Source organism: Somniosus microcephalus, chromosome 4 (genome assembly GCF_052327205.1).
Source record: "Somniosus microcephalus isolate GS21.2 chromosome 4, FLI_Smic_1.0, whole genome shotgun sequence".
In the NCBI taxonomy this organism is placed as follows: Eukaryota; Metazoa; Chordata; class Chondrichthyes; order Squaliformes; family Somniosidae; genus Somniosus; species Somniosus microcephalus.
The window spans coordinates 3,281,980-3,294,669 of record NC_140990.1 but is presented as its reverse complement, the minus strand read 5'-3'; the positions used below and the strand labels follow the sequence as shown (position 1 = coordinate 3,294,669).

At 54.7% G+C, this 12,690-nt stretch overlaps 1 protein-coding gene across 1 annotated transcript in view; it reads left to right on the top strand.

The window, feature by feature from the left end:
- Nucleotides 1-12,350, top strand: part of LOC147118182 (myosin-7-like) — a 157,938-nt gene extending 145,588 nt beyond the window's left edge. The window contains 5 exon segments of the mRNA XM_085984285.1: nt 2,881-3,051; nt 3,984-4,088; nt 5,538-5,633; nt 10,298-10,432; nt 12,245-12,350. Coding sequence (XP_085840411.1) covers nt 2,881-3,051; nt 3,984-4,088; nt 5,538-5,633; nt 10,298-10,432; nt 12,245-12,265 — 528 coding nt within the window. The 3' untranslated portion in view covers nt 12,266-12,350.
- Nucleotides 12,351-12,690: the final 340 nt, after the last annotated feature.

Here is a 12,690-nt window from a genome sequence, read left to right as displayed (position 1 = left end):
CAGCCTGTCCAGCCTCTCTTCATAGCTGAGGCGCTCCATCCCAGGTAACATCCTGGTGAATCTTCTCTGCACCCTCTCCAAAGCAATCACATCCTTCTTATAGTGAGGCGACCAGAACTGCACACAGTACTCCAGCTGTGGCCTCACCAGCGTTTTGTACAGCTCCATCATAACCTCCTTGCTCTTATATTCTATGCCTCGGCTAATGAAGGCAAGTATCCCATATGCCTTTTTAACCACCTTATCTACCTGTTCCGCTGCCTTCAGGGATCTATGTACATGTACACCAAGGTCCCTCTGACCCTCTGTACTTCCTAGGGTCCTACCATTCATTGTGTATTCCCTTGCCTTATTTGTCCGTCCAAAATGCATCACCTCGCACTTTTCAGGGTTAAATTCCATTTGCCACTTTTCCGCCCATCTCACCAACCCGTTTATATCGTCCTGTAGCCTGAGGCTTTCCTCCTCGCAATTTACCACCCCACCAATTTTCGTGTCATCTGCGAACTTACTGATCATACAGAATCACAGAAATCACAGAAACCCCACAGTGCAGATAGAGGCCATTTCGGCCCATCGAGCCTGCACCGACACATATCCCACCCGATCCCCGTAACCCCTACACCAACACATATCCCACCCTATCCCCGTAACCCCATGTATTTAATCCCCCTAACACTAAGGGTCAATTTATCATAGCCAATCAACCTAACCCGCACATCTTTGGACTGTGGGAGGAAACCGGAGCACCCGGAGGAAACCCACGCAAACACGGGGAGAATGTGCAAACATTTACATTCTCATCCAAATCATTTATGGAGAATTGCAAATGTTAGACCCTTGTTCAAAGAAGGGTGTAAAGATAAACCCAGCAACTATAGGCCAGTCAGTTTACATAAGAACATAAGAAATAGGAGCAGGAGTAGGCCATACGGCCCCTCGGGCCTGCTCCGCCATTCAATAGGACCATGGCTGATCCGAATCTAGACTCACGTCCACTTCCCTGCCCTCTCCCCGTAACCCCTAATTCCCTTATCTGCTAGGAAACTGTCTATCTCCATTTTAAATTTATTTAATGTCGCAGCTTCCACAGCTCTCTGGGGTAGCAAATTCCATAGATTTACTACCCTCTGAGTGAAGAAGTTTCTCCTCATCTCAGTTTTGAAAGGGCAGCCCCTTATTCTAAGATTATGCCCCCTAGTTCTAGTCTCACCCATCAGTGGAAACATCCTCCCCGCATCCACCCGATCGAGCCCCCTCACAATCTTATATGTTTCGATAAGATCGCCTCTCATTCTTCTGAACTCCAATGAGTAGAGTCCCAACCTACTCAACCTTTCCTCATGCGTCAACCCCCTCATCTCCGGAATCAACCGAGTGAACCTTCTCTGAACCGCCTCGAGAGCAAGTATATCTTTTCTTAAATATGGAAACCAAAACTGCACGCAGTATTCCAGGTGTGGCCTCACCAATACCCTGTATAACTGCAGCAAGACTTCCCTGTTTTTATACTCCATCCCCCTTGCAATAAAAGCCAAGATTCCATTGGCCTTCCTGATCACCTGCTGCACCTGCATACTAACCTTCTGTGTTTCATGCACCAGGACCCCCAGATCCCTTTGTACTGTAGCACTTTGCAGTTTTTCTCCATTTAGATAATAACTTGCTCTTTGATTTTTTCTGCCAAAGTGCATAACCTCACACTTTCCAACATTATATTGCATCTGCCAAATCTCTGCCCACTCACTTAGCCTGTCTATGTCCTTTTGCAGGTTTTTTATGTCCTCCTCACTCACTGCTTTCCCTCCCATCTTTGACCTCGGTAGTGGGGAAGCTTTTAGAAGCAGTAATCAGGGACAAAATTAACAGTCGCTTGGATAGGTGTGGATTAATTAAGGAAAGCCAGCACGGATTTGTTAAAGGCAAATCGTGTTTAACTAACTTGATTGAGTTCTTTGATGAGGTAACAGAGAGGGTTGATGAGGGCACTGCGGTTGACGTAGTGTACATAGATTTCCAAAAGGCGTTTGATAAAGTGCCACATAATAGGCTTGCCAGCAAAGTTGAAGCCCATGGAATAAAAAGGACAGTGGCAGCGTGGATACGGAATTGGCTAAGTGACAGGAAACAGAGTAGTGGTGAACGGTTGTTTTTCGGACTGGAGGAAGGTACACAGTGGCGTTCCCCAGGGGTCGGTTCTAGGACCACTGCTTTTCTTGATATATATTAATGACTTGGACGTGCGTGTACAGGGCACAATTTCAAAATTTGCAGATGACACAAAACTTGGAAGTATAGTGAATAGTGAGGAGGATAGTGATAGACTTCAGGAAGACAGACAGGCTGGTGGGATGGGCGGACATGTGGCAGATGAAATTTAACGCAGAAAAGTGCGAAGTGATACATTTTGATAGAAAGAATGAGGAGAGGAAATGTAAACTAAAGGGTACAATCCTAAAGTGGGTGCATGAACAGAGAGACCTGGGGGTATATGTGTGCACAAATCGTTGAAGGTGGCAGGGCAGGTTGAGAAAGCAATTAAAAAGGGTTACGGGATCCTGGGGGGAGCAGGCCCGAGGCCCGAAGGGAGTAGGCCCGAGGCCCGAAGGGAGTAGGCCCGAAGGGAGTAGGCCCGAGACCCGAAGGGAGTAGGCCCGAGGCCCGAAGGGAGTAGGCCCGAGGCCCGAAGGGAGTAGGCCCGAGGCCAGAACGGAGTAGGCCCGAGGCCCGAAGGGAGTAGGCTCGAAGCCTGAGGCCTTCGCCGCTTGGGGCAGCCCAATTTCCTCTAAGGGTTCCTCCATCAGGTCTCCTCATTCCTCGGGCGAGGCGCACGGTTTGGATAAGAGTTTGGTTTCAATTCTTCCCCTCGACCCCCGGCAGGCGGCCATGATGGCGGAGGAGCTGAAGAAGGAGCAGGACACCAGCGCGCACTTGGAGCGGATGAAGAAGAACATGGAGCAGACCATCAAGGACCTCCAGCACCGGCTGGACGAGGCCGAGCAGATCGCCATGAAGGGTGGAAAGAAGCAGATCCAGAAACTGGAAGGCAGGGTGAGCATCCCCGTTCCCATTGACCGAAAGAGAGAGACAGAGAGACAGAGACAGAGAGAGAGACAGAGAGAGAGACAGAGAGAGTGACAGAGAGAGAGAGAGACAGAGAGAGAGAGAGAGAGACAGAGCGAGAGAGAGAGAGAGACAGAGAGAGAGAGAGAGACAGAGAGAGAGAGAGAGACAGAGAGAGAGACAGAGAGAAAGAGAGAGAGAGAGAGAGAGGTACAGAGAGAGAGACAGAGAGAGAGGGACAGAGAGAGGGACAGAGAGAGAGACAGAGAGAGAGAGAGACACAGAGAGAGAGAGACAGAGAGAGAGAGACAGAGACAGAGAGAGAGACAGAGACAGAGAGAGAGACAGAGAGAGAGAGAGAGAGACAGAGACAGAGAGAGAGAGAGAGGGACAGAGAGAGAGGGACAGAGAGAGAGAGAGAGACTGAGAGAGAGAGAGACAGAGAGAGAGAGACACACAGAGAGAGAGAGACAGAGAGAGAGAGACAGAGACAGAGAGAGAGAGAGACAGAGAGAGAGACAGAGAGAGAGAGAGAGAGACAGAGACAGAGAGAGAGGGACAGAGAGAGAGGGACAGAGAGAGAGAGAGAGAGACAGAGAGAGAGAGAGACAGAGAGAGAGACATAGACACAGAGAGAGAGAGAGAGAGAGAGACATAGAGAAAGAGAGAGACTGAGACTGAGACTGAGACAGAGAGAGAGAGAGAGAGAGAGAGAGAGACACAGAGAAAGAGAGAGACTGAGGCCGGTCTATTCAAGCTGATCCTGGCTCCGTGATCAGGCCTGTGATGTAGGCCGGAGCCTGGGGCCTGGGTCTTTCTCCCCAGCGAGGCCCTGCCTCCTGCCCCTCGCCCACTGGGCCTGAGCGGTCGACCAGCCCACCCTCACCTGGTGTAACAGCCTGTGCTCTCTCTCCGGCCAGGTGCGTGAGCTGGAGAACGAGCTGGAGTCGGAGCAGCGGAGGTGCTCGGAAACAGTGAAGGGAGCTCGCAAGTACGAGAGGCGGATCAAGGAGCTGACATACCAGGTGAGGTTCTCCCCCCGCCATGGATTTCCTCCCCCTCCCTCACCTCGCACCGTAACCCCGACTTAAACCTTAACGATCCCCATCCACACCCACCCCACATCCTTCCGAGGGCAACGCGACACAACACAGGCCGGGATGGAGCTTGGGCTCTTGCTGTGCTCTGTGGTGTGGTGCTCTGTACCCTGGGCTCTTGCTGTGCTCTGTGGTGCGGGACTGAGTACCCTGGGCTCTTGCTGTGCTCTGTGGTGTGGGACTGTGTACCCTGGGCTCTTGCTGTGCTCTGTGGTGTGGGTCTGAGTACCCTGGGCTCTTGCTGTGCTCTGTGGTGCGGCGCTCAGTACCCTGGGCTCTTGCTGTGCTCTGTGGTGTGGGGCTGAGTACCCTGGGCTCTTGCTGTGCTCTGTGGTGCGGCGCTCAGTACCCTGGGCTCTTGCTGTGCTCTGTGGTGTGGGGCTGTGTACCCTGGGCTCTTGCTGTGCTCTGTGGTGTGGCGCTCAGTGCCCCACACACCGTGCTTTTCATCGCTTGGTGTTTTGGGTTGAGCGCGGCGGGATCTTGGTAATGGATCGCAAAAGGGGGAGGGAGATTGGCTGGGTGGGGAAGAGAGGGGAGGGTGCAAGGATTTTGGGGCATGTTGGCATGTTGTACAGGGCCTTGGTGAGACCACATCTTGAGTATTGTGTGCAGTTTTGGTCGCCTTTTCTGAGGAAGGATGTTCTTGCCATGGAGGGAGTGCAGCGAAGATTCACCAGACTGATACCTGGGATGGCAGGAATGACGTATGAGGAGAGATTGGGTCGATTATACTTGCTGGAGTTCAGAAGAATGAGAGGGGATCTCATTGAAACTTATAAAATTCTAACAGGACTAGACAGACTAGATGCAGGAAGGGTGTTCCCGATGGTCGGGGAGTCCAGAACCAGGGGTCACAGTCTAAGGATACGGGGTAAGCCATTTAGGACAGAGATGAGGAGGAATTTCTTCACCCAGAGAGTGGTGAACCTGTGGAATTCTCTACCACAGAAGGCAGTAGAGGCCAATTCATTAAATATATTCAAGAAGGAGTTAGATATATTTCTTAAGGCTAAAGGGATCAAGGGATATGGGGAGAAGGCAGGGACAGGGTACTGAGTTTGGATGATCAGCCATGATCTCATTGAATGGCAGAGCAGGCTCGAGGGGCCGAATGGCCGACTCCTGCTCCTATCTTCAACGGAATGGGGTTTTGGGGGGGTTACGGGGGTGGGGGGGAAGAAGATGGAGAATGTCACTGGGCGGAAGAACGATGACAAGAGGTGAGGTGGACCAGATATTGGAAGGACCACCACAGCGACAAGGTTGACTAGGACCTCAGCCTTGCCCCGAACTGGGGTTCTGGGACTTCGCCTTTCCAGCGACATTTTCACTCACATCTTTCTTTCTCAATCCCTCTCTCCCTCCCTCCCTCAGACGGAAGAGGACCGTAAAAACAACTTACGTCTCCAGGAACTGGTCGATAAGCTGCAACTGAAGGTCAAATCTTACAAGAGGTCTTCTGAAGAGGCGGTAAGTGTCGGAGCGGCAGTACTGAGGGAGCGCCGCTCTGTCGGAGGGGCAGTACTGAGGGAGCGCTGCACTGTCGGAGGGGCAGTACTGAGGGAGCGCCGCACTGTCGGAGGGGCGGTACTGAGGGAGCGCCGCACTGTCGGAGGGGCAGTACTGAGGGAGTGCCGCACTGTCGGAGGGGCAGTACTGAGGGAGCGCTGCACTGTCGGAGGGGCAGTACTGAGGGAGCGCCGCTCTGTCAGAGGGGCAGTACTGAGGGAGCGCTGCACTGTCGGAGGGGCAGTACTGAGGGAGCGCCGCTCTGTCAGAGGGGCAGTACTGAGGGAGCGCTGCACTGTCGGAGGGGCAGTACTGAGGGAGCGCCGCTCTGTCAGAGGGGCAGTACTGAGGGAGCGCTGCACTGTCGGAGGGGCAGTACTGAGGGAGCGCCGCACTGTTGGAGGATCAGTACTGAGGGAGCGCTGCACTGTCGGAGGGGCAGTATTGAGGGAGCGCCGCACTGTCGGAGGATCAGTACTGAGGGAGCGCTGCACTGTTGGAGGGGCAGTACTGAGGGAGCGCCGCACTGTCAGAGGGGCACTACTGAGGGAGCGCGCACTGTCGGAGGGGCAGTACTGAGGGAGCGCGCACTGTCGGAGGGTCAGTACTGAGGGAGCGCTGCACTGTCAGAGGGGCAGTACTGAGGGAGCGCGCACTGTCGGAGGGGCAGTACTGAGGGAGCGCGCACTGTCGGAGGGTCAGTACTGAGGGAGCGCTGCACTGTCAGAGGGGCAGTACTGAGGGAGCGCGCACTGTCGGAGGGGCAGTACTGAGGGAGCACTGCACTGTCGGAGTGTCAGTACTGAGGGAGCGCTGCACTGTCGGAGGGGCAGTACTGAGGGAGCGCTGCACTGTCAGAGGGGCAGTACTGAGGGAGTGCTGCACTGTCAGAGGGGCAGTACTGAGGGAGTGCTGCACTGTCAGAGGGGCAGTACTGAGGGAGTGCTGCACTGTCAGAGGGGCAGTACTGAGGGAGCACTGCACTGTCGGAGGGGCAGTACTGAGGGAGCACTGCACTGTCGGAGTGTCAGTACTGAGGGAGCGCTGCACTGTCGGAGGGGCAGTACTGAGGGAGCGCTGCACTGTCAGAGGGGCAGTACTGAGGGAGCGCGCACTGTCGGAGGGGCAGTACTGAGGGAGCACTGCACTGTCGGAGTGTCAGTACTGAGGGAGCGCTGCACTGTCAGAGGGGCAGTACTGAGGGAGCACCACACTGTCAGAGGGGCAGTACTGAGGGAGCACTGCACTGTCGGAGGGGCAGTACTGAGGGAGCACTGCACTGTCGGAGTGTCAGTACTGAGGGAGCGCTGCACTGTCGGAGGGGCAGTACTGAGGGAGCGCGCACTGTCGGAGGGGCAGTACTGAGGGAGCACTGCACTGTCGGAGTGTCAGTACTGAGGGAGCGCTGCACTGTCGGAGGGGCAGTACTGAGGGAGCGCTGCACTGTCAGAGGGGCAGTACTGAGGGAGCGCGCACTGTCGGAGTGGCAGTACTGAGGGAGCACTGCACTGTCGGAGTGTCAGTACTGAGGGAGCGCTGCACTGTCAGAGGGGCAGTACTGAGGGAGCGCTGCACTGTCGGAGGGGCAGTACTGAGGGAGCGCCGCACTGTCGGAGGGGCAGTACTGAGGGAGCACTGCACTGTCGGAGGGGCTGTACTGAGGGAGCACTGCACTGTCGGAGTGTCAGTACTGAGGGAGCGCTTCACTGTCAGAGGGGCAGTACTGAGGGAGCGCTGCACTGTCGGAGGGGCAGTACTGAGGGAGCGCCGCACTGTCGGAGGGGCAGTACTGAGGGAGCGCCGCACTGTCGGAGGGGCAGTACTGAGGGAGCGCTGCACTGTCAGAGGGGCAGTACTGAGGGAGCGCCGCACTGTCGGAGGGGCAGTACTAAGGGAGCGTTGCACTGTCAGAGGGGCAGTACTGAGGGAGCGCCGCACTGTCGGAGGGGCAGTACTGAGGGAGCGCTGCACTGTCGGAGGGGCAGTACTGAGGGAGCGCTGCACTGTCGGAGGGGCATTTTCTCTGTCTCTCTCTCTCTCTGTCTGCCTCTCTCAGTCTCTGTCTCCCCCTTGCTCTCTGTATCTCTCTGACTGTCTGAATCTCTCTCTCTCCCTCCGATATTTAGTTACTGACCTGAAACCGATGACCTGCTGTTACTCACCTTCTCAAAACTCCCGGTTTAATTCGGACCGACCCTCCCCGATCTACCTGAACCCCTTCACTGTCCTGGGTGCAGGAAGATCGCAGGAGCTCCGATTAATTGGACCCCTCACTCCGATCGTCAGTGCCGTTCCCAAATCGGCCGGCGCGCCGCACCAGATCCCTGCGCCTCGCTCCGATCTCCTCTGGTGATATTGCTGTGGCCACCGTCTTGAGGCTGAAGCGCACCGCACACAACCTCACTGTCCTGTCTGACCCTGAGCTGAGCTTCCGACCGCCCCCCCCGCCGCACCCCCGCCAATCCCTCTCCGTCACCAAGACCGCCTACTTCCACCTCCGGAACATCGCACGTCTCCGTCCCCGCCAGACTCGATCAGCCCCACTGTTCTCATCTTCCATCCTCCGTAACCATCCGCTCATCTGAAGCTCCTGCTGCCCCGTGTCCTAACTCGCACCGAGTCCCCTTCGCCCACCAGCCCATGTTGCTGGCTGACCGACATTGGCGCCCGGTTAAACAACGCCCCGATTGTAAAATTCTCCATGGCCCCCTCATCGCCCTCCCTATCTCTGTAACCTCCTCTAGCCCCTTCAACGCTCCCCATCTCTGTAACCTCCTCCAGCCCCTACAACCCTCCCTATCTCTGTAACCTCCTCCAGCCCCTACAACCCTCCCTATCTCTGTAACCTCCTCCAGCCCCCACAACCCTCCCTATCTCTGTAACCTCCTCCAGCCCCCATAACCCTCCCTATCTCTGTAACCTCCTCCAGCCCCTAAAACCCTCCCTATCTCTGTAACCTCCTCCAGCCCTACAACCCTCCCTATCTCTGTAACCTCCTCCAGCCCCTAAAAACTTCCCTACCTCTGTAACCTCCTCCAGCCCCTACAACCCTCCCTATCTCTGTAACCTCCTCCAGCCCCCACAACCCTCCCTATCTCTGTAACCTCCTCCAGCCCCTAAAACCCTCCCTATCTCTGTAACCTCCTCCAGCCCCTACAACCCTCCCTATCTCTGTAACCTCCTCCAGCCCTACAACCCTCCCTATCTCTGTAACCACCTCCAGCACTACAACTCTCCCTATGTAACCTCCTCCAGCCCCTTCAACCCTCCGTATCTCTGTAACCTCCTCCAGCCCCCACAACCCTCCCTATCTCTGTAACCTCCTCCAGCCCCTACAACCCTCCCTATCTCTGTGACCTCCTCCAGCCCCCACAACCCTCCCTATCTCTGTAACCTCCTCCAGCCCCCACAACCCTCCCTATCTCTGTAACCTCCTCCAGCCCCCACAACCCTCCCTATCTCTGTAACCTCCTCCAGCCCCTAAAACCCTCCCTATCTCTGTAACCTCCTCCAGCCCCCACAACCCTCCCTATCTCTGTAACCACCTCCAGCACTACAACTCTCCGTATATAACCTCCTCCAGCCCCTTCAACCCTCCGTATCTCTGTAACCTCCTCCAGCCCCCACAACCCTCCCTATCTCTGTAACCTCCTCCAGCCCCTAAAACCCTCCCTATCTCTGTAACCTCCTCCAGCCCCCACAACCCTCCCTATCTCTGTAACCACCTCCAGCACTACAACTCTCCGTATATAACCTCCTCCAGCCCCTTCAACCCTCCGTATCTCTGTAACCTCCTCCAGCCCCTACACCCCTCCCTATCTCTGTAACCTCCTCCAGCCCTACAACCCTCCCTATCTCTGTAACCTCCTCCAGCCCCTACAACCCTCCCTATCTCTGTAACCTCCTCCAGCCCCTACAACCCTCCCTATCTCTGTAACCTCCTCCAGCCCCTACACCCTTCCCTATCTCTGTAACCTCCTCCAGCCCTACAACCCTCCCTATCTCTGTAACCTCCTCCAGCCCCTACACCCCTCCCTATCTCTGTAACCTCCTCCAGCCCTACAACCCTCCCTATCTCTGTAACCTCCTCCAGCCCTACAACGCTCCGAGATCGCTGCGCTCCTCCAATTCCGGCCTCTTGCGCATCCCCCCCGGATCTTAATCGCTCCACCATTGGCGGTTGTGCCTTCAGCTGCCTGGGCCATAAGCTCTGGAATTCCCTCCCTAAACCTCTCCGCCTCTCTCGTCTCCTTTAAGACGCTCCTTAAAACCTCCCTCTTTGACCAAGCTTTTGGTCACCTGCCCTAATAGCTCATTATGGGGCTCAGTGTCAAATTTGTGTTTGACTTACGCTCCTGTGAAGTGCCTTGGGACGTTAAAGGCGCTATATAAATGCAAGTTGTATGTCACATCTCAAGCGTGACAAGCCTGACCTTTGTTTACATTGCTTTGAGCGCCACGCTCGACATTCAGGCCTCCCACCATCGGGGGGCGCTACGACTTGCGATCGCGTGCGAGTCGAACATCGTGAACAGGAGGGGGCGATTCCCGCCAGAGGGCTGCTCGACTGGGTAAGGCCTCGCTTGACGGTCTTTTCTGTCTCTTTCCCGCCCCCTTCCCCACAGGAGGAGCAATCCAACACCAACCTGGTCAAGTTCCGGAAGCTTCAGCACGAGCTGGACGAGGCGGAGGAGCGCGCCGACATCGCGGAGAGCCAGGTCAACAAGATCCGGGTCAAATCCCGCGATGCCTCCACCAAAGTAAGGGCGCCTCGCGAAATGCTCCCCGCCCCCCCTGCCTTTCCTCGGGATCCACGGGCGCTGGACCGTCACCCACCATCTTCCCCCACCCCACCCCATTCCCCGGGCTAATCGGCTATGCAAGGGTTCAGCTGCCACAGACCGAGCCCCCAATCTTTCTGTTCCCTCCCCCCCCCCCCCGACACCCTGGGAGTGTTTGATGCGCCAGTGCAGAGGGAGCTTTACTCTGTATCTAACTCTGTGCTGTACCTGCCCTGGGAGTGTTTGATGGGACAGTGCAGAGGGAGCTTTACTCTGTATCTAACCCATGCTGTACCTGCCCTGGGAGTGTTTGATGGGACAGTGTAGAGGAAGCTTTACTCTGTATCTAACTCTGTGCTGTACCTGCCCTGGGAGTGTTTGATGGGACAGTGTAGAGCGAGCTTTACTCTGTATCTAACCCGTGCTGTACCTGCCCTGGGAGTGTTTGATGGGACAGTGTAGAGGGAGCTTTACTCTGTATCTAACCCCATGCTGTACCTGCCCTGGGAGTGTTTGATGGGACAGTGTAGATGGAGCTTTCCTCTGTATCTAACCCCGTGCTGTACCTGCCCTGGGAGTGTTTGATGGGACAGTGTAGAGGGAGCTTTACTCTGTATCTAACCCCGTGCTGTACCTGCCCTGGGAGTGTTTGATGGGACAGTGTAGAGGGAGCTTTACTCTGTATCTAACCCGTGTGGTATCTGCCCTGAGAGTGTTTGATGGGACAGTGTAGAGGGAGATTTACTCTGTATCTAACCCATACTGTACCTGCCCTGGGAGTGTTTGATGGGACAGTGTAGAGGGAGATTTACTCTGTATCTAACCTGTGCTGTACCTGCCCTGGGAGTGTTTGATGGGACAGTGTAGAGGGAGCTTTACTCTGTATCTAACCCATACTGTACCTGCCCTGGGAGTGTTTGATGGGACAGTGTAGAGGGAGCTTTACTCTGTATCTAACCTGTGCTGTACCTGCCCTGGGAGTGTTTGATGGGACAGTGTAGAGGGAGCTTTACTCTGTATCTAACCCGTGCTGTACCTGCCCTGGGAGTGTTTGATGGGACAGTGTAGAGGGAGCTTTACTCTGTATCTAACCCGTGCTGTACCTGCCCTGGGAGTGTTTGATGGGACAGTGTAGAGGGAGCTTTACTCTGTATCTAACCCATGCTGTACCTGCCCTGGGAGTGTTTGATGGGAGAGTGTAGAGGGAGCTTTACTCTGTATCTAACCCATGCTGTACCTGCCCTGGGAGTGTTTGATGGGACAGTGTAGAGGGAGCTTTACTCTGTATCTAACCCGTGCTGTACCTGCCCTGGGAGTGTTGATGGGACGGTGTAGAGGGAGCTTTACTCTGTATCTAACCCGTGCTGTACCTGCCCTGGGAGTGTTTGATGGGACAGTGTAGAGGGAGCTTTACTCTGTATCTAACCCGTGCTGTACCTGCCCTGGGAGTGTTTGATGGGACAGTGTAGAGGGAGCTTTACTCTGTATCTAACCCGTGCTGTACCTGCCCTGGGAGTGTTTGATAGGACAGTGTAGAGGGAGCTTTACTGTGTATCTAACCCGTGCTGTACCTGCCCTGGGAGTGTTTGATGGGACAGTGTAGAGGGAGATTTACTCTGTAACTAACCCGTGCTGTACCTGCCCTGGGAGTGTTTGATAGGACAGTGTAGAGGGAGCTTTACTCTGTATCTAACCCTGTGCTGTACCTGCCCTGGGAGTGTTTGATGGGGCATTGATTGTGTTTTGGGGATCTCTCTGTTGTATTAAACAATCTCTCCCTGTTCCTTTCAGAAACTGCTGGTGGAGGAATGAACTTCGAGACCTGGGTCTGCTGTGTGTGATGACTGGTCCCTCTCCTGTATAATTCCTGTAGAATTAAAGTCTCCTTGAAGTGCAATTAACAGTTTCCTTTCTGATGCTTTTCTGTAATCGCTTCATGATTGAGTGTGGAGAAAGCAACACCTGTTATAAACTGTGTCCATACCTTTCCGTACACAGCACATCTCTCCCCGTCCCCCTCTCTCTCTCCGTCTCTCCCCTATCCCACTCTCTGCCTCTCTCTCTCTCTCCCCCTCTCTCAATTCAATTCAATTCAAATCGCTTTATTGGCATGACAAGGTACATCTTATGTTGCCAAAGCATCGAAAAACATTCATGGTTGAACACAAAAATACAGATCTATCCATACAGTGTATGAACAGATATATCCCTGAGTGTATAAATATACATTCATATAA